At 35.1% G+C, this 21344-nt stretch overlaps 1 protein-coding gene across 1 annotated transcript; it reads left to right on the top strand.

Annotated features, from left to right (window-relative positions):
- The first annotated feature begins 2580 nt into the window (after positions 1 to 2580).
- On the top strand, positions 2581 to 10513 carry LOC149892623 (uncharacterized). Its single transcript, XM_090080020.1, has 5 exons — positions 2581 to 2652; positions 6327 to 9347; positions 9605 to 9670; positions 9932 to 9988; positions 10145 to 10513. The coding sequence occupies exons 2-5, from the start codon at positions 6356 to 6358 to the stop codon at positions 10462 to 10464; spliced, it is 3435 nt and encodes a 1144-aa protein (XP_089936146.1). The 5' UTR covers positions 2581 to 2652; positions 6327 to 6355; the 3' UTR covers positions 10465 to 10513.
- The last annotated feature ends 10831 nt before the right edge of the window (positions 10514 to 21344 follow it).

The raw sequence follows: 21344 nt of genomic DNA, 5'->3' as shown, positions 1-21344 counted from the left end.
GCCATTGGTCGGCAGTTTCATGTTTGGAGACTATTGAGCTGCCATTGGTCGGCTGTTTAATCGTTGCGATTGGTCGGCAGTTTTATCGTTGGAGACCATTGAGAGATATAAAAGGCACTTTTTTTTTTTTGAGCACAACATTAAACGCTATATCGTTAGATCTTGTTATAAAGGCACCCTTAAAATGCCGAATTGAAAAAAAAAAACAAAAACAAAACAAACAGAAAAAAAAAATGAAATCGAAACGGGCATTCTTTTAAGCATAACGTTAAAAGCTAAATCGTTAGAGGTTTTATTAAGAAGGCACCTTTAGAATGCAAAAGACAAAAACGGAAAGTTTTGCTTTCCTGGCCACAAGCGATAAAATTGTTAGTAAACGCACTCTAGCATTCTCACGTTCCAGACGTGACCAATGTTCGAGTAATCGAACAGGTCCGCTCAACCGTGAATGAAAGCGGAACTAACACACACTACCAACTAGTCACTGTGTTGGTCTGCTGAAATTACAACAGTCCATGAAAGTATCTCGTAGAAAAGTCCTATTTTGGATCATGGGCGGGCTGCTCAAATGAGCACTCTGCCCAATTGAAACAAAGGAAAAAAAAAAAAAAAAAAAGAAAAAAGAAACCGAAACGGGCATTCTTTTGAGCATAACGTTAAAAGCTAAATCGTTAGATGTTTTATTAAAAAGCACCTTTAGAATGCGATGTCCTCAAATATTTTCCTCGATATTTTAATAAGTAAACAAAAACAAAACTAAGTCTTGCAACTGGCGAAACTTTCAATAAGCAAACAAAGCAACAACTTTCCTTTCGAGTTTTTTACATTTTAAACAAAAGACAAACAAAGAAAAAAAAACAAACAAAAACAAAAACAAAAAAACAAAACAAAAACAAAACAGAAAAGGGAGAATGAGTGAGTCGACTGATTTCGCTCAACTGTCTTAAACGAGAAGTCATAAACGTTTGCTTGTGCCAGCAAGTTGCAAATTAAGTTGTTAATGAGCTGCACCGCAAAACTTAACCCACAGTTTATTAAGCATATTAAGCCTTTGCTGACATGTTAAGACATTTTAAGCCTTTGCTATTATCATGAGGCTTTTTTGCTCCACGAGCCAAAAAAGTACGCTAGAGTTGTTGACAAACTGCATCGCGGTCGAAAAGTGTAATTACGCCAACACTTTTATCCGTTTAAGCATTTCGTTTTCGCACGAACAACAATTAAAGCAGCTCGTTGAGCTTAACGACGTTCGTATTTTTTTTCGAAGCCAAAACTTCGGCTATAAGTAGAGTGAAGAGGCACTTCGAAAAACAACAAAGCTGTTCGCAGTCGATAGCAACGAGCGACAACATCTCTGCGAGTCTGGCATCAAGGTAAACATTTTTTTTACATTTTCATTTGTTAGTGCCACTTTTGTGTACATTATGTATTCAAAAATTTCTTGCTGACGCTAGATTTTTCGTTTTCAATGAACAACAGTTGCAACCTCTAGTCGTTTGCTAAAACAGCTTGCTAGGACAACCAAATCAATCATATGTTGTGAAAATTTCTTTTTGTTCAACTGACTAAGGAAGATCGAGCGAACGCTTTTTTTTTTTATAACTTGTTTGTATCATATTGCTATTAAGAAAACAGCGTTGTGTATACTAAACGTGACATAATTGGCAATTATCCGTAACTAAAAATAAGATAGAAATTACAAACTTGATACCATATTTTAATTACTCTAACAAAACTAGACGTCATCGCGTGAGAAAATAAATGTTTATGACACATAACCTATTTTTTTGTTTTTTTTTTTCTTCTCTTTTTTCCTTTTAATCTCCTTTCTTTCGTCCAAAAAGCGTTTTGATTTTTGCCTCGCCACAAGCGATGAAATCGATAAAAAACCTGCTCGGACATTCTCAATTCTCAACAACAAAAGCAATCAAAGTTCTAGCTCTCGAGCACGTGCGCCAACAGGCTGATGAAACCGTTCAAATATGCTCGATCGCTAGAATTTAAAAAAAAAAAAAGAAGCAAACCAGAAACAAACCAAAATAAAAAAAAAACAAAAACAAAAATGGACATCTTTAGAACGCTTAAATTTTATAAAATATTTTCCTCTGCGTTTTTAACCAGCTAAACTGTCGTAAAGTTTTTTCGGTGCAGTTCATTTAAAAAACTTAGTTTTCAACTTTTAAAACGTTTTAGACTTCTCGTTTAAGGCAGTCGAAAGAAATGAGTCGACTTGCTCTCTCTCTCCCTTTTCGGTTTTGTTTTGTTTACTTGTTTTTGTTTTTTCTTCGTTTGCCTTCGTTTGCCTTTGTTTGCCTTTGTTTGCTTTTGGAAAAGTTGTCGCCATGCGAGACTTAGTTTTTTTTTGGCTCATTTGTGATTAAGTGAAGTTCTAGTCTTGAAAGTGTGCAAAGTGTGGGCCAATCTGGTGGCTGGAGTGATGACACGTGAATGCTGGAAATTCCAGACTTTGAGCGGATTCAGCGTACATAGAAAGAAAATGTAACATTCACGTGGGTCTCTCCTAAGCTTGCCATTGGTCGGTCTGCTGGCCTTAAGTACCCCCCCCCCCCCCTCAACGTCACGTTTGCTCAACTTTCTCGGTCTTTGGCGCCCAAAGAAAGCTCGAGGAAGGATAAAAATGGCGAGGTTTCGGTACTGCGTTTTCTGTTTTTCCTATTTGTTTTTGTTTGTTTGTTTGTTTCGTTTGTTTGTTTATTTATTTAATCGTTTTTTGTTTGTTTCGTTCGTTTGTTTGTTTGTTTCGTTTGCTTCGTTTGTTTGTGATGTTTTGTTTTCCCTTCTTGATGGCACAAAACTTGATGGCACAAAACAGAAGCAAACAAGACTTTCGGTTATATTCGGTTATATTCGGTTCAATAAAAGTTTGTTGGTTTCTGCACAACAACAACAACAACAACAAAAGTCCCTCTGTCCCTCAAAAGCAGTTTCTCCTCTGTCCTAAAGAAGAGCCTCTTTGTAATCGATCTTGTCTGAATGCAGCTCTCCTTTTGCCTACAGGTTTTTATTCCAACCCTTTTGTTGTTGTTAGTGCCATGTTGTTGTTATTGTTATACTCTGTAAAAGCAGTTGTTGCTGTTGTACTTGTTTGTTGTTTCTAAAGACACTGTTGTTGCTGCTGTTAGCGCTGTTAGTAATCACCCACTTGGCTTGTATTTTTGTTTCTTGTTTTTGTTTTTTGTTTTATTTATAAACACTCTCTGAGTAAGTGATGCTGTTGCTGTTGTTGTTGTTACAGTTGCAATGAGTGTTTGTTAATGTTCCCCCACTTGGCTTGTTTATAATCTATTTTATTTTATCAACACTCTCTGAGTCAGTGATGGTGTTGCTGTTGCTGTTGTCGTTATTATGCTTGCAATGGGAGTTGTTACTGTTCACCCACTTTGCTTGTTTTGTTTTTGTTTCTTTATTTTATCAACACCCTTTGAGCCAGTGATGCTGTTGCTGTTGTTGTTGTTATAGTTGCAATGAGTGTTGTTAATGTTCACCCACTTTGCTTGTGTTTTTGTTTTTGTTTATCAACACCCTTTGTGTCAGTGATGCTGTTGCTGTTGTTCTTATTACAGTTGCAATGAGTGTTTGTTAATGTTCACCAACTTGGCTTGTTTATAATCTATTTTGTTTTATCAACACTCTCTGAGTCAGTGATGCTGATGCTGTTGTTGTTATTGTGCTTGCAATAAGTGTTGTTAATGTTCACCCACTTTGCTTGTTTTGTTTGTGCTTTTGTTTTTCTTTATCAACACCCTTTGAGTCACTGATGCTGTTGCTGTTGGTGTTATTATAGTTGCAATGAGTGTTAATGTTCACCCACTTTGCTTGCTTTATTTGTTTGTTGCTTTTTTTTTTATCAACACCCTGCGAGTTAGTGATGCTGTTGCTGCTTTTGTCATTTTACTTGTATTTATAGTTGTTACTGTTCAGCCACTTTGCTTGTTTTTTAATCTGTTTTATTTTATCACCACACTCTGAGTCAGTGATGATGTTGCTGATGCTGTTGTTGTTATTTTACTTGCAATGATAGCTGTTACTGTTCAGCCACTTTGCTTGTTTTGTTTGTTTGTTTGTTTGTTTTTTTTATCAATATCCTCTGAGCAAGTGATGCTGTTGCTGTTGTTGTTGTTATAGTTGCAATGAGTGTTTGTTAATGTTCACAAACTTGGCATGTTTATAATCTATTTTATTTTATCAACACTCTCTGAGTCAGTGATGCTGATGCTGTTGTTGTTATTATGCTTGCAATAAGTGTTGTTAATGTTCACCCACTCTGCTTGTTTTGTTTGTGCCTTTGTTTTTGTTTATCAACACCCTTTGAGTCACTGATGCTGTTGCTGTTGGTGTTATTATAGTTGCAATGAGTGTTAATGTTCACCCACTTTGCTTGCTTTGTTTGTTTGTTGCTTTTTTTTTTATCAACACCCTGCGAGTTAGTGATGCTGTTGCTGCTTTTGTCATTTTACTTGTATTTATAGTTGTTACTGTTCAGCCACTTTGCTTGTTTTTTAATCTGTTTTATTTTATCACCACTCTCTGAGTCAGTGATGATGTTGCTGATGCTGTTGTTGTTATTTTACTTGCAATGATAGCTGTTACTGTTCAGCCACTTTGCTTGTTTTGTTTGTTTGTTTGTTTGTTTTTTTTATCAATATCCTCTGAGCAAGTGATGCTGTTGCTGTTGTTGTTGTTTTAGTTGCAATGAGTGTTTGTTAATGTTCCCCCACTTGGCTTGTACTTCTGTTTTCTGTTTTGTTTTGTTTTTGTTTTTTTTGTTGTTTTTTTTCTCAACACTCTCTGAGTAAGTGATGCTGTTGCTGTAGTCGTTGTTATAGTTGCAATGAGTGTTTGTTAATGTTCACAAACTTGGCATGTTTATAATCTATTTTATTTTATCAACACTCTCTGAGTCAGAGATGCTGATGCTGTTGTTGTTATTATGCTTGCAATAAGTGTTGTTAATGTTCCCCCACTCTGCTTGTTTTGTTTGTGCCTTTGTTTTTGTTTATCAACACCCTTTGAGTCACTGATGCTGTTGCTGTTGGTGTTATTATAGTTGCAATGAGTGTTAATGTTCACCCACTTTGCTTGCTTTGTTTGTTTGTTGCTTTTTTTTTTTATCAACACCCTGCGAGTTAGTGATGCTGTTGCTGCTTTTGTCATTTTACTTGTATTTATAGTTGTTACTGTTTAGCCACTTTGCTTGTTTTTTAATCTGTTTTATTTTATCACCACTCTCTGAGTCAGTGATGATGTTGCTGATGCTGTTGTTGTTATTTTACTTGCAATGATAGCTGTTACTGTTCAGCCACTTTGCTTGTTTTTTTTTGTTTTTGTTTTGTTTGTTTGTTTGTTTGTTTTTTTATATATCCTCTGAGTTAGTGATGCTGTTGCTGATGCTGTTGTTGTTATTATGCTTTCAATGAGAGCTGTTACTGTTCACACCACTTTGTTTGTTTATAATCTGTTTTATTTTATCAACACTCTCTGAGTCAGTGATGCTGATGCTGATGCTGTTGTTGTTATTATGCTTGCAGTGAGAGTTGTTACTGTTCACCCACTTTGCTTGCTTATTGTCTATTTTATTTTGTCAACACTCTCTGAGTCAGTGATGCTGATGCTGATGCTGTTGTTGTTATTATGCTTGCAATGAGAGTTGTTACTGTTCACCCAATTTGCTTGTTTTGTTTTTTTATTTGTTTTTTTGTTTGTTTTTGTTTTGCTTGTTTTTTTTTATCAATACCCTCTGAGTCAGTGATGCTGTTGCTGTTGTTGTTGTTGTTATAGTTGCAATGAGTGTTTGTTAATGTTCCCCCACTTGGCTTGTACTTTTGTTTTCTTTTTTGTTATGTCAACACTCTCTGAGTCAGTGATGCTGATGCTGTTGTTATTATGCTTGCAATGAGAGTTGTTACTGTTGTAGTTATGTCTGTCATTTGTCCTTGTTAGCAAGTTCTATTTGCCCTCTCTTGCCTTTTTTCAACACAGTTTCTTTCTTTGAGTCATATGGTTGCGAGATCCTCTCAAACTCCATCTCTTTATTTATTTGTTTCTTTTCTTTTTCTTTTTTTTTTTCTCATTCTCCTTCTCATAATAGCAATCACTGCTGCCACCATGCATGTAATGCTAGTTGCTCTCATTCTTTTTCATTTGCTAGTGGAAACTTTGTTTCTTCTTGTTGCTCTCTTTTCTTTCTTTTTTTCTCTTTTGCAGAGGATTCGAAAAAACACAGCTCTTCCCTGCAGTTGTAAACATTCCAGGATTGGATGCAGGCAGAAGAAAAAAACTCTCACTGACTGGTTTCCTTTTTTTAGCAAAAACCGTTGCAAACAAACACCTGAACATGTCTTCTTCACAAGAAAACAACTCTGTTGTTGCTTCTTCTCCAAACTCTAAAGCAAAAAAAAAGAAAAGAAAGCAGTCACAAGAACAGAGAGACTTAAAGCTCAAAAACAAAGTCAGGGCCGCATTAGTTGCAGCGTGTGGCTCCGTAAACAGGGTTGTACCTTTCTATGGTACCAAGAAGAGGTACGCTGTTAGCTGTCCGATGCCTTTGTGCAAACATTCGTCCACAAGCATTAAAAGACACTTGACTAAAAAAGATCATTCTTGGACTTTGGATGAAGCTTCCATCTTTTACTCTGCAATGGTCAGGAAGTTTCAGCATGCTCGTCTCGAACGCAAGTCCGGCTGTCCAAAACCTTACCCCTGTTTGCAATGTTGGAAGTATTACGACCGACTGGACATACACTTGAAAGAGACTCATTTCTACGATTCCAAGATGATCAAACAAAAGATTGCAGAGGCAAAGCGATACGACAACGAGAAGCTCTATGTCCCTCAATTTATTCGACCTGCCTTCTTTGGTATTAAGCCAGTAGCTGAACAAGCGTCTGCATCAGGCTCTGCATCCTCTGCTCCTGGGCCTTCCTCCTCTTTTTCTTCTCCGGTTCTTTCCTCTGATCCTCTTTTAAGCTTGCCCTCACCAGTTGCTGGTTCGTCCGAGGCTCCTTCTGCAAACCAATGCACCTCTGTAGAAAACAAAGAGCTGAACACCGAATCCGTCCTTGACTCTGATTTCGATTCCTTAGAGCACTTGGTTTCCAGCTCCTATGTCTTGACCGAAGAAAAGAGACTCTTGTTTCAGCTGGACAAAGATGCTTTTCACTTTTATTACCAGTCAGCAGATGAGCTCTTCAGAGACTTTGAAAAGTGGCTTGTGGTAGCCAACAACAACACTTGGTCACAAGCAAAGATCTACAAAAATGCAGTTGTGGAAATATTGACTTGTTGTGACAGCACGTTGACGCTGCACCCAAACGCCCTCACCAATTCCAATGTTTTGGAGGATAGATACTTCTCCTTGCACTTTAAGAAAATTCAGCTCAATTCCAAGCTGAGTGAACTTGACCAAACAAAAGCCATGTCTTGTCACACGTTGTACAACCGCCTCGTCTCCCTTTGTCTCCTGTTTCGTTTCAGTGAAGCCAGAAACGTCTATTTCGGACTTTCTCATGAGGCCATCCGACGTTTGCGCTGCAAGGTGGATGAGTTGCGAAAAGTGCTGAGGCCCTTTCGTTCTTTGAGGAGGAGCCTTGTGAAAAGAAGAAAAAGCATCAACATCATCAATGTCAGTTTGCTGACCGAATATGGCAAGTCTGCATACGTAAGAGACTTAGTGGAATCGATTAGAAAGGCGTCTCTTCCGCTGACTAGAGACAATGCTGTGTCTCTACGAAACCATCTTCTGCTCTCTGTCACTGTAATTAACAGTTTAAGAAAATCTAACATTGCTCTTTTAAACATTAGAGACTACATGGCTGCTGAGAAGAGTGAGTGTGGATATTGCATTGTGCAAGAGCGCTACAAAACAGCATACAAGTACGGAGCCAAAAACATTCTAGTGCCGAACGACTTGAAAGTGTTGATCGATATTTATTTGCTGAGATACAGAGACCTTCTTGTCAACGACTCTCACTACATGGCTGCAGACACCAAGACTGTTTTGGAGTTGAGCGACTGCTACAGGCCCCTTTTTCCTTCGGTGAGAGCCAACAAAGACGAAGGTGTGACACTAGGTGCAACTAGAGTGCCTGTTTACCAGATGGGTTCCTCTGCTATCACCTCTAGCCTGACGTCCTGCTTCAGAAAAAGCCAAGTAAACATTCCCATGAAGCGTCTTACTCCCACTTGCATTCGCGGTTCGATAGCCACTTACTTTGCCAACAACAGCAAAGAAGATCGCGAGCGGTTTGCTACACTCTACATGAAGCACAGCAGACACACAATGGATAGCTTTTATGTGTCCCAGTGGAACGCTGCAGAGGAGTTGCGCTTTGCCCTGGGCATCGGACAGTCCTTCGGAGTCATAGAGTCTTTGACTGTTGAAAAGTCTGAGAGACCACCAAAGGAGGAGAAGGATGTGATGGACTGGCTCCGAACTAATGCAGAGGAGTACGGTTTTCATGATGTTGAGGACATTTTTGAGGAAGATTCAGACTCCGGTTCTGACTCTGAAGAATGTGCTGCTACTTTCGGTTGTACCACAGTGGTTCCATTTTCTCCAGCTGTAGAAAACAATGCTCCTTTAGAGGACAGCAACGAACATGTTGTAGATTTCTTGTGTGAACCTAGCTCAACTCCTGTTTCGTCTGTTCCTTCTGAACAAACAATCGCTGGTCCAGTTCTTGAACTATCCTCTGCTCTTGCACAACTAGTTCCTAATGAACAAGCTGTTTGTATGGATGTAGATCAGACTCTAGCTGTTCCTGTTGGCACAGCTTGTTCTCCTCTTGCATTAACATTATTTCCTGATGAACCGGATTTTATTGAACACCATGCACAACTTTCTCCAGTTTACTTTAGTGAGCAAGTGGTTGCCAAACCTGTTTCTGCTGCTCCTGCTCAACAAGTTGCTTTCAGTCCTTCAAAAGAGGTCTTTTCTGTTCTGCTGGAAACAGTGTCTAATGTTGCTTCACAGCAAGATAATCTTATGGCTGTCACACGTGTTTTCCATGCTCCTCCTGAAGCTGCTCTTCTTGAACCTGCTCTTCTTGAACCTGCTCTTCTTGAACCTGCTCATAAGCAAGTGGTTGCCAAACCTGTTCATGTTGCTCCTTCTCTGCAAGTTGTTTTTAATCCTTCAAAAGAGGTCTTTTCTGTTCCTCTGGCTCCTAATCTTGTTGCTCGTCAGCAAACGATGGCCAAACCCAGTTTGTTTCTTTCAGCTGTTCCAGTCCAACAGGCTGGTACTGTTCTTGAAAAACAGCCCTCACCTGGTGCTGTTCAATCTGTTGGTAGTCTATTTAGCCAAAGTCTTGCTTGTACATCCAGAGGTAAATTCTTTTTGATTTTTGATTTTTATGCAAATCTCAACACGCTTTCAAAAAATAAAAATGCCCAAATTAACTCCTTGCCCTATTGTTATTGTTAAAGCTGTAAAAAAAAAAAAAAAAAAGAAAAACAATAAAAAAAACAAAAAAAAAAACAAAAAAAACAACACAGAAGTGTGTATGTATTTGTTGCAGGACTAATTCTGTGATTGCTTAAATGTTTACACAAGTGAATGATACTAAAACTGATTATGTTTTAGAAGTAAAAGATCCAAGAAGAAAAAAAATCAAGTTGGAAATGCCATCTTTTACTCAAGAACACATCGGTAATGTAAAACCTAATTTATACAAACATATATAAACACAAACCTCTTCTTGCACAATTTCAGATGGTTAACTGTTAATAAAAACTAGCCATCATTGCTAAGTGCACTTTTAGAAAGTTGTGTCTACCCGATTTCTAATGATGAAGTTAGAAACATCACCGTTAGAAATCATGCACAGCTTGTTATTATCTCTAACACTTAGAAACTGTTGATGGTTTTTTTATGAATTAGAAAAATGAACATGGTTTTATTTTATTTCAGGATCAACTCAGCCAAGAACAAAGGAAAACAAAGCAGAAGTTAGCCAATGCCAATTAGGTAATCTTTCAAAAACCAGTTATTGCTATCAGTGCAAACAATAAGGTCAACAAAAAAAACAAATAAAAAAACAAAATTAATCTTGTCATGCTTCAGAACCAAATGAATATTCGATTTAATCTCTTTGTGTTATGACTTGAGTTTGTAAAATTTTAGATGAAATAGTTGAAAAGCTGAATGCTTGCCCTGGCCACAACGAATGGTTCAACACCAGAAGTTTTCCTCGATGTGCAGCTTTAGTGTTGGCATACATCTTGCAAGACGTGTTTACAGATGTAAGCTCAAGTTGCTCGTACAAAGATTACCTTGGCATCTTGGCAAATCATAGCAGTGACAAGCTCATTCATGTCTTGCAAAAGTACTCCTACCGAAGCCATATTAAAGACAAAATTAAAAACATGAAGCTAAAAATTCAAAAAGAGGGTAGTTTAGAAAAGTTTGTTCAATATGGCAATATAGTGAGACCATTTATGTAGTTTAGAAAAGTTTGTTCAGTTTGGCAATAAAGATGGGCCTTTTGTGTAGTTTGTTTTCTCTATGCTTTTGCAAATATATTTATCTGTTTCGCTAAATACATAATAAACAAGAAGTTCTGTTAAACTGTTCTCACATTTCTTATTTAAAGATAGTTCAAACTTTTTTTATCTTTAAAAAAAAAAAAAAGTCGTTTTGTTATTCTGTTAACACTTTTAATAGAGTTGCATTTAGAATTACTTCTGATGTTTTTAAGAGTTTGTTAAAAAGCAAATTAATATTTTCTGTGATGTTAAACTGCATAAGTGAAATTTAAAAAAGGAAAACTGCTCCAACCATTTTTCGGAAAAAGAAATCAAAAAGTTCCTTATTTTAAAAGATCTAGACATCCATTTCTTCTTCAGCAAAATAGCGAGGCTTTTTTTATGAACTCTTACTCTCTATTTTTTCATATATTTACACAAAGGATTTTATTAAGTTCAATGTAAACATACATAGAAGTATATTATGTTTTTTTTTTTGTTTGTTTTTTTTTTATGGTGTCTAACTTTTGTTTCACTTCTATTTTATTTTACGTTTATCTTGTATTTTATCATGCCTTATTGGTTTTTGCGTTTTGTGATGTCAAGCTGCGTAAGCTAAACTTAAAAGAGGAAAACTACGCTAACTTTTCTTTGAAAAAATATTCAAAAAGTACCTTAAAAGAGAAAGCACACGAATTTAAAAAGTTGTATCTTGCCATCCAATTCTTCTTCTGCAAAGTAGTGAGGCTTTTGCTCTCTAATTTATCTCTATTTACGCAAAGGGTTTTATTTCAATGTAAACACGTATAAAAGAATACTTTGTTAAAAATAATGTTAAAGGAGTTGCGTAAAAAAAACGTCTGAATAAACTTTCTTTACAAAAAAAAACAACTAAGAAACAAGCGCGCCTAAGAAAAACCAGATCGCGATTCACTAAGTCAATAGACGAAAGAAACAAACTTTAAAAAGTCTTTCTAGACAACAAATTCTATTTTTGGCAATGCAGTTTTTGTATTTATGCAACCTATCTTTTGTTTCACTTCTACTTTATTTTACGTTTACCTTGTATTTTGTCTTGCCTTTTTGCGTTTTGTGATGTCAAGCTACATAATCTAAACTTAAAAGAGGAAAACTAGGCTAGTAGAATATTATGTTGTTGGTTTTATATGCAGCCTAACTTTAGTTTCATCTATATTTTGTTTTGCGTTTATCTTATATTTTATCTTGTCTTTTTGAGTTTTGTGTTTTGTGATGTCAAGCTACATAAGCTAAACTTTAAAGACCTTTTTTTTGAAAAACTATTCAAAAACTACCTTTAACAAAGTAGCGAGGCTTTTTATGCACTTTTACTCTCTAACATACCTATATTTGCGCAGAGGATTTTATTTAACTCAATGTAAACATACATAGAAAAATATTGTTACCCGTTTATTTTATGCAGCCTAACTTTAGCTTCATCTGTATTTTATTTTACGTTTATCTTATATTTTATTTTGTCTTTTTGAGTTTTGTGCTTTGTGATGTCAAGCTACATAAGCTAATGTTAAAAGAGGAAAACTACGCTAACCTTTTTTTGAAAAACTATTCAAAAACAACCTTTAACAAAGTAGCGAGGCTTTTTATGCACTTTTACTCTCTAACATACCTATATTTGCGCAGAGGATTTTATATAACTCAATGTAAACATACATAGAAAAATATTGTTACCCGTTTATTTCATGCAGCCTAACTTTAGCTTCATCTACATTTTATTTTACGTTTATCTTATATTTTATTTTGTCTTTTTGAGTTTTGTGTTTTGTGATGTCAAGCTACATAAGCTAATGTTAAAAGAGGAAAGCTACGCTAACCTTTCTTTGAAAAACTGTTCAAAAACTACCTTAGACATAATCTAGATTTAAAAGAGGAAGACTACGCTATTTTTGCTTTGAAAAAACTTTCGAAAACCACCTTAATCGATAGAGATAGCACACGATTTTAAAATGTTGTATCTAGTGATCCACTTCTTTTACACCAAAGTAGCGAGGCTTTCTATGCACTTTTACTCTCTAACATAGCTATTTTTGCGCAAACGATTTTATTTATTTCAATTTAAACATGCCTAGTAGATTATTATGTTGTTGGTTTTTTATGCAGCCTAACTTTAGTTTCATCTATATTTTATTTTGCGTTTATCTTATATTTTATCTTGTCTTTTTGAGTTTTATATTTTGTGATGTCAAGCTACATAAGCTAAACTTTAAAGAGGAAATTTACGCTAACCTGTCTTTGAAAAACTATTCAAAAACTACCTTTAACAAAGTAGCGAGGCTTTTTATGCCTTTTTACTCTCTAGCATACCTATATTTGCGCAGAGGGTTTTATTTAATTCAACTTAAACATACCTGTTAGATTATTATGTTGTTGGTTTTTTATGCAGTCTAACTTAAGCTACATCTATTTTTCATTTTACGTTTGTCTTATATTTTATTTTATCTTTTTGTGTTCTGTGATGTCAAGCTACATAAGCTAATGTTAAAAGAGGAAAGCTACGCTAACCTTTCTTTGAAAAACTATTCGAAATCTATTTTTGAGATAATCTAGATTTAAAAGAGGAACACTACGCTAATTTTGCTTTGAAAAAACTCTCGAAAACTACCTTATTCGATAGAGATAGCACACAAGTTTAAAAAAGTGTATCTAGTCATCCACTTCTTCTACAGCAAAGTAGCGAGGCTTTCTATGCACTTTTACTCTCTAACATTATGCATTTTACTCTCTATTTTTGCGCAAAGGGTTTTATTTAATTCAATTTAAACATGCCTAGTAGATATTTTATGTTGTTGGTTTTTTATGCAGCCTAACTTTAGCTACATCTATTTGTCTTATATTTTATTTTATGTTTTTGTGTTCTGTGATGTCAAGCTACATAAGCTAATGTTAAAAGAGGAAAGCTACGCTAACTTTTCTTTGAAAAACTATTCAAAATCTACCTTTGAGATAATCTAGATTTAAAAGAGGAACACTACGCTAATTTTGCTTTGAAAAAACATTCGAAAACTACCTTATATTTTATCTTGCCTTTGTTAGTTTTGTGTTTTATTATGTCAAGCTTCATAATCTAATCTTAAAAGAGGAAAACTGCGCTAACTTTCCATTGAAAAAGTACTCAAAAAGGACCTAAATCGATATAGATAGCTCACGATTTTAAAAAGTTGCATATAGTCATCTTCTTCAGCAAAGTATCGAGGCTTTTTATGGATTTTTACTGTCTAACTTTCCCATATTTGCGCAAAGGAATTTATTTAGTTCAACTTAAACATGCCTAGTAGATAATTATGTTGTTTGTTTATTATGCAGTGTAAACTTTGTTTCATCTATATTTTACGTTTATCTTATATTTTATTTTGTCTTTTTGAGCTTTGTGTTTTGTGATGTCAAGCTACATAATCTAAACATAAAAGAGGAAAACTACGCTAACCTTTCTTTGAAAAACTATTCAAAATCTACCTTTAACAAAGTTGCGAGGCTTTTAATGCTTTTTTACTAACATACCTATATTTGCGCAAAGGATTTTATATAATTCAATTTAAACATGCCTAGTAGATTATTATGTTGTTAGTTTTTTATGCAGCTTATCTTTAGTTTCATTTATATTATGTTTTAGGTTTATCTTATATTTTATCTTATCTTTTTGAGTTTTGTGTTTTGTGATGCCAAGAATTTTAAGCTAAACTTAAAAGAGGAATGCTACGCTAACCTTTCTTTGAAAATCTATTCATAAACTACCCTAGACAAAAGCTAGATTTAAAAGAGGAAAACTACGCTATTTTTGCTTTGAAAAAACTTTCGAAAACCACCTTAATCGATAGAGATAGCACACAATTTTAAAAAGTTGCATATAGTCATCCACTTCTTCTGCAGCAAAGTAGCGATGCTTTTTATGCACTTTTTCTCACTAGTTTGCTTATATTTACGCAAAGGAATTCATTTAATTCAATCCAAGCATATATAGAAGATTATTATGCTATGATTTTTTTTTTCTTTTATGCAGCCTAACAATTATTTCACCTATATTTTATTTTACGATTAACTTTTATCTTACTTTTCTTTTTTGAGTTTTGTGTTTTGTGATATCAAGCTACATAAACTAAACTTTAAAGAGGAAAACTACGCTAACCTTTCTTTGAAAAACTATTCAAAAACTACCTTTAACAAAGTAGCGAGGCTTTTTCTCTCTAACATACCTATATTTGCGCATAGGATTTTATTTAATTTAATGTAAACATACCTAGTAGATTATTATGTTGTTGGTTTTTTATGCAGTCTAACTTTAGCTTCATCTGTATTTTATTTCACGTTTATCTTATATTTTATTTTGTCTTTTTGAGCTTTGTGTTTTGTGATGTCAAGCTACATAAGCTAAACTTAAAAGAGGAAAGCTACGCTAACCTTTCTTTGAAAAACTATTCAAAATCTACCTTTGAGATAATCTAAATTTAAAAGAGGAACACTGCGCTATTTTTGCTTTGAAAAAACTTTCGAAAACTACCTTATTCGATAGAGACAGCACACAAATTTAAAAGTTTGTATCTAGTCATCCACTTCTTCTACAGCAATGTAGCGAGGCTTTTTATGCACTTTTACTCTCTAACATACCTATATTTGCGCAAAGGATTTTATTTAACTCAATGTAAATATACATAGAAGAGTATTGTTACCCGTTTATTTTATGCAGCCTAACTTTAATTTCATCTATATTTTATATTGCGTTTACCTTATATTTTGTCTTGCCTTTGTTAGTTTTGTGTTTTGTTATGTCAAGCTTCATGATCCAATCTTAAAAGAGGAAAACTGCGCTAACTTCTCATTGAAAAAGTACTCAAAAAGGACCTAAATCGATATAGATAGCTCACGATTTTAAAAAGTTGCATATAGTCATCTTCTTCTTCAGCAAAGTATCGAGGCTTTTTATGGACTTTTAATCTCTTATTTACCCAAATTTGCGCAAAGGACTTTACTTAATTCAACTTAAACATGTCTAGTAGATTATTAAGTTGTTTGTTTTTTATGCAGCCTAACTTTAGTTTCATTTATATTTTATTTTACGTTTATCTGATATTTTATCTTGTCTTTTTGTGTGTTGTTTTGTCAAGCTACATAAGCTAAACTTAAAAGTGGAAAACTACGCTAACCTTTCTTTGAAAATCTATTCAAAAACTGCCTTAGACATAAGGTAGATTTAAAAGAGGAAGACTGCGCTATTTTTGCTTTAAAAAAACTTTCGAAAAATACCTTAATCCATCGAGGTAGTACACGAATTTACAAAGTTGTATCTAGTCATCCACTTCTTCTATAGCAAAGTAGCGAGGCTTTTTATGCACTTTTGAGTTCTAATTTATCTCTGTTTACGCAAATGGTTTTTGTTTATTTCTGTGTAATGATATACAAAAGAGTATTTTGTTAAAGATTATGCTGCAGGAGCTGCGTAAAAAAACTCTGGTGACCTTTCCTTAAGAAAAAAGCAACTGAGAGGCATGTGCGCTTTAGAAAATTCAAATCGCGATTCACCAAATTAAAAGACGAAAAGAACGAACTTTAAAAGCTCTTACTAGACGTTTGTGTTTATGATAGGCAATGCAGTTTTAGATTTTATGCAGCCTAACATTTGTTTCATCTATATCTTATTTTACGTTTATCTTATACTTTATCTTGCCTTTTTGAGTTTAGTATTTTGTGATGTCATGCTAAATAAGCTAAACTTTGCTAATTTTTATTTGAAAAAATATTCAAAAACTACCTGAATTATAAAGCTAGATCTAAAGGAGGAAAACTACGCTAACTTTTCTTTAAAAAAATATTTAAAAACTACCTTAAACATAAGCTATATCCAAAAGAGGAAAACTATGCTAACTTTTCTTTGAAAAAATACTCAAAAACTACCTTAAACATAAGCTAGATCTAAAAGAGGAAAACTACGCTAACTTTTCTTTGAAAAAATACTCAAAAACTACCTTAAACATAAGCTAGATCTAAAAGAGGAAACCTACGCTAACTTTTCTTTGAAAAAATATTCGAAAACTACCTTTAAACATGATTTAGATTTAATAGATGAAAACTACGCTAACATTTCTTTGAAAAAACATTCAAAAACTACCTTTAAACATGATTTAAATTTAAAAAAGGAAAACTACGCTAACATTTCTTTGAAAAAATATTCAAAAAGTACCTTAATCGAAAGAGATAGCACGCGAAATTAAAAAGTTGCATCTAGTCATCCGTTTCTTCTTCATCAAAGTAGCGAGGCGTTTATGCACTTTTTATTCTCTAATTTATCTCTATTTACGCAAATGGCTTTTGTTTATTTCAATGTAAAACTTTTCAAAAGAGTATTTTGTTAAAGATTATGCTGCAGGAGCTGTGTAAGATAACTCTGGTGACCTTTCTTTAAGAAAAAGCAACTAAAGTAGATGTGCGCCTAAGAGAATCCAAATTGCGATTCACTAAATTAAAAGACATATACAACAAACTTTAAAAGTGAAACTATTTTTACAAGCGTATTTGGTAAAGATGAAATGTTCTTATGACATTTTAACGTTACGAAAAGGATTTTCTTCAGTTCAAATATTTATTACAATTTAAAGTGTTAAATAATGTTACAGAAACGACCTAAAACGCCTGTTGTATTAATTTAAACGAACAAAATAGATAAAAAAAAAAGAAAAACTATCATTAAAAAAAAAAAAGAAAAAAAGAAAAGAAATAGAAGTTGAGGAAAAATAAAAATAAGAACTTCTAACAAAGAGCTCTTCTTTTTATTTTTCAGATTTTAGATGCTTAATTCCTTGAATGAAAAGTTGAACTGATGACCCACTACTAAGGTTGTTCCTAGCCTTCCGTTCTCAAACTAGGCCATTCTGAGAGGCTGTTTGATTAAGTACCGTTGATAGTAGTATCGCACGTAAGAGACTTCTAAAACTCTGATTATTAATTCCTTGAATGAAGAGATGACTTCATACTCACTAACGAGGTTGTTCTTAGCCATCCGTTCTTAAACTAAGCAAAACAGTGAAGTTGTTTGATTAAGTATCACAGTTTGCTGATTTGCACATGCACCATTGCCGAAACTGTGATGCTTGGTTCCTTGATTGGATTGAAGAAGCTCATCACCATGCTTTTTACAAGCTGTCCGTTGTTATGTTTTGCAATTCAGTGGTTCTGTTTTGCAATTCATTTTCTGTTTGTTTAAGTATCATCGATGGTGGTGTCGTGCATGCAAACTTTCCGAAACTCTGATGCTTGTTTTTCTTGAATGGAGAGATGAGCTTATACTTTAGGTGACTTTTAAAACTGCAGTAATTAGTGCCTCGAATGGAAAAACGAACTCATTCTTTACAGACCAAGGTTGTTCCTGGCCATCCGTTAACATACTAGGCAACAGTACAGCGAAGCTGTTTGTTTTACAAGCTTTTGTCGTTTCGAGAAATCACTACATTAAGCATTCGATGGTGATACACGACTGATGGCCAGGTTCTGATTTTCGAATGAAAAGAAGAGTCGCATCCGACCACCGGTCGGCTTTCGACGCAAAACAGCTGTACACACTCGTCCAACGTCCAGTGACTAACTGTTGCAACGAGAAAGTTAGCTTTATTTGTCGTGCAGATTGTCCGCTTTGACGTAAAATGCTAGAAATTTGCTGAACGCTCGGTTTGCGCCGCCCAAGAGTCATTCTGTTTCTGCGTTGCCAGCGTCTGTCGGCTAAATACAACTGTAGACTCCGCGCAAGCTTTTTCACCGCAAAAGTTGTACAGAGCCACACCGAAGGCTAAAATCGACTTTAAGGTCGAAGGTTAAAATCGACCCTAGAGCTTTGAAAACGACGTCACGAAATTTTCAAGTACATCATCGAAGAAAATTACGGCGGCCAGATGCGACTCTTAGTACTAACTCTTCTAATCTTAGTACGTTAAGCATTCCAGTCGAGAGATCAGACGTTTTTTCGTCACCTAAGAGACCGGCCGATCCGTTTGCGACGCTGCGGAAAGAAAGAAGATGGCAAACCACAGGGTTGTTACCGTAACAAACCTCCGTGAGTACCTCCATCTCGAATGGCTTTTGGGGAAACGTTCGTTTTAAACTCAAAGGGATGGTTGTTAAAGCTCACAAAAGCCTGGTTAACGATTTTCTAACGGCAGAGACCGTGTTTACAATGGATGCAGGCCGTTTGCCCGAGCCCAAAGCGCAAGACCTTTCGGAGAACTCCTCTAGGTCGATGCAACGAAACTACTAGACGCGTGCACCTAGCGGCACGTTACAACCGAAGGACGCCCCTCGTGGACACTATACGAACGCAATTTTTCATTGTCCCCAGGCTTCCAAACCGTAACCTCATCCCCCTCCAATCCTAACCCCGTAATTCTCTTACTCCTTCCCCCCCCCCCCCCCCACCCCTACCCCTCTTAAAAAAAAAAAAAAAAAAAGATAAAGAAAAAAAGAAAAAAGTTTCCTTCTCTCTTTTTTTCTAGCTTTTAGCCGGCCCTCCGCTAGAAGGGAATAGGGAGTAACGAAGGTTTGACATCAAAGTAGCGTTTCGTATAAGATTTGCTTGGCAAAATTTGACAATTTTTATAAAAGCCAAGCACTAGTTCAAACTGGAGATAATAAAACGAAATCGAATGATCTCACTTCTCAAACCACTGAGCTGCCATTGGTCGGCAGTTTCATGTTTGGAGACTATTGAGCTGCCATTGGTCGGCTGTTTAATCGTTGCGATTGGTCGGCAGTTTTATCGTTGGAGACCATTGAGAGATATAAAAGGCACTTTTTTTTTTTTTGAGCACAACATTAAACGCTATATCGTTAGATCTTGTTATAAAGGCACCCTTAAAATGCCGAATTGAAAAAAAAAAACAAAAACAAAAACAAACAGAAAAAAAAAATGAAATCGAAACGGGCATTCTTTTAAGCATAACGTTAAAAGCTAAATCGTTAGAGGTTTTATTAAGAAGGCACCTTTAGAATGCAAAAGACAAAAACGGAAAGTTTTGCTTTCCTGGCCACAAGCGATAAAATTGTTAGTAAAACGCACTCTAGCATTCTCACGTTCCAGACGTGACCAATGTTCGAGTAATCGAACAGGTCCGCTCAACCGTGAATGAAAGCGGAACTAACACACACTACCAACTAGTCACTGTGTTGGTCTGCTGAAATTACAACAGTCCATGAAAAGTATCTCGTAGAAAAGTCCTAATTTTGGATCATGGGCGGGCTGCTCAAATGAGCACTCTGCCCAATTGAAACAAAGGAAAAAAAAAAAAAAAAAAAGAAAAAAGAAACCGAAACGGGCATTCTTTTGAGCATAACGTTAAAAGCTAAATCGTTAGATGTTTTATTAAAAAGGCACCTTTAGAATGCGATGTCCTCAAATATTTTCCTCGATATTTTAATAAGTAAACAAAAACAAAACTAAGTCTTGCAACTGGCGAAAACTTTCAATAAGCAAACAAAGCAACAACTTTCCTTTCGAGTTTTTTACATTTTAAACAAAAGACAAACAAAGAAAAAAAAAACAAACAAAAACAAAAACAAAAAAACAAAACAAAAACAAAACAGAAAAGGGAGAATGAGTGAGTCGACTGATTTCGCTCAACTGTCTTAAACGAGAAGTCATAAACGTTTGCTTGTGCCAGCAAGTTGCAAATTAAGTTGTTAATGAGCTGCACCGCAAAAACTTAACCCACAGTTTATTAAATATTAAGCCTTTGCTGACATGTTAAGACATTTTAAGCCTTTGCTATTATCATGAGGCTTTTTTGCTCCACGAGCCAAAAAAGTACGCTAGAGTTGTTGACAAACTGCATCGCGGTCGAAAAGTGTAATTACGCCAACACTTTTATCCGTTTAAGCATTTCGTTTTCGCACGAACAACAATTAAAGCAGCTCGTTGAGCTTAACGACGTTCGTATTTTTTTTCGAAGCCAAAACTTCGGCTATAAGTAGAGTGAAGAGGCACTTCGAAAAACAACAAAGCTGTTCGCAGTCGATAGCAACGAGCGACAACATCTCTGCGAGTCTGGCATCAAGGTAAACATTTTTTTTTACATTTTCATTTGTTAGTGCCACTTTTGTGTACATTATGTATTCAAAAATTTCTTGCTGACGCTAGATTTTTCGTTTTCAATGAACAACAGTTGCAACCTCTAGTCGTTTGCTAAAACAGCTTGCTAGGACAACCAAATCAATCATATGTTGTGAAAATTTCTTTTTGTTCAACTGACTAAGGAAGATCGAGCGAACGCTTTTTTTTTTTATAACTTGTTTGTATCATATTGCTATTAAGAAAACAGCGTTGTGTATACTAAACGTGACATAATTGGCAATTATCCGTAACTAAAAATAAGATAGAAATTACAAACTTGATACCATATTTTAATTACTCTAACAAAACTAGACGTCATCGCGTGAGAAAATAAATGTTTATGACACATAACCTATTTTTTTGTTTTTTTTTTTCTTCTCTTTTTTCCTTTTAATCTCCTTTCTTTCGTCCAAAAAGCGTTTTGATTTTTGCCTCGCCACAAGCGATGAAATCGATAAAAAAACCTGCTCGGACATTCTCAATTCTCAACAACAAAAGCAATCAAAGTTCTAGCTCTCGAGCACGTGCGCCAACAGGTTGATGAAACCGTTCAAATATGCTCGATCGCTAGAATTTAAAAAAAAAAAAAGAAGCAAACCAGAAACAAACCAAAATAAAAAAAAAACAAAAACAAAAATGGACATCTTTAGAACGCTTAAATTTTATAAAATATTTTCCTCTGCGTTTTTAACCAGCTAAACTGTCGTAAAGTTTTTTCGGTGCAGTTCATTTAAAAAAC

The sequence above is a fragment of the Hydra viridissima genome, unplaced genomic scaffold (genome assembly GCF_058129835.1).
Source record: "Hydra viridissima isolate aposymbiotic clone 2 unplaced genomic scaffold, HvirCarnegie_v1 scaffold_2, whole genome shotgun sequence".
In the NCBI taxonomy this organism is placed as follows: domain Eukaryota; kingdom Metazoa; phylum Cnidaria; class Hydrozoa; order Anthoathecata; family Hydridae; genus Hydra; species Hydra viridissima.
This window is presented reverse-complemented; position numbering and strand designations above follow the sequence as displayed.

Excerpts from the sequence above, each read along its gene's own strand:
- LOC149892623 (XM_090080020.1), top strand. The coding sequence starts at position 6,356 with ATGTCTTCTTCACAAGAAAACAACTCTGTTGTTGCTTCTTCTCCAAAC. Across the intron at positions 9,671-9,931 it reads TTTTACTCAAGAACACATCG|GATCAACTCAGCCAAGAACA; the intron begins GTAATGTAAAAC and ends ATTTTATTTCAG. Across the intron at positions 9,989-10,144 it reads AGTTAGCCAATGCCAATTAG|ATGAAATAGTTGAAAAGCTG; the intron begins GTAATCTTTCAA and ends GTAAAATTTTAG.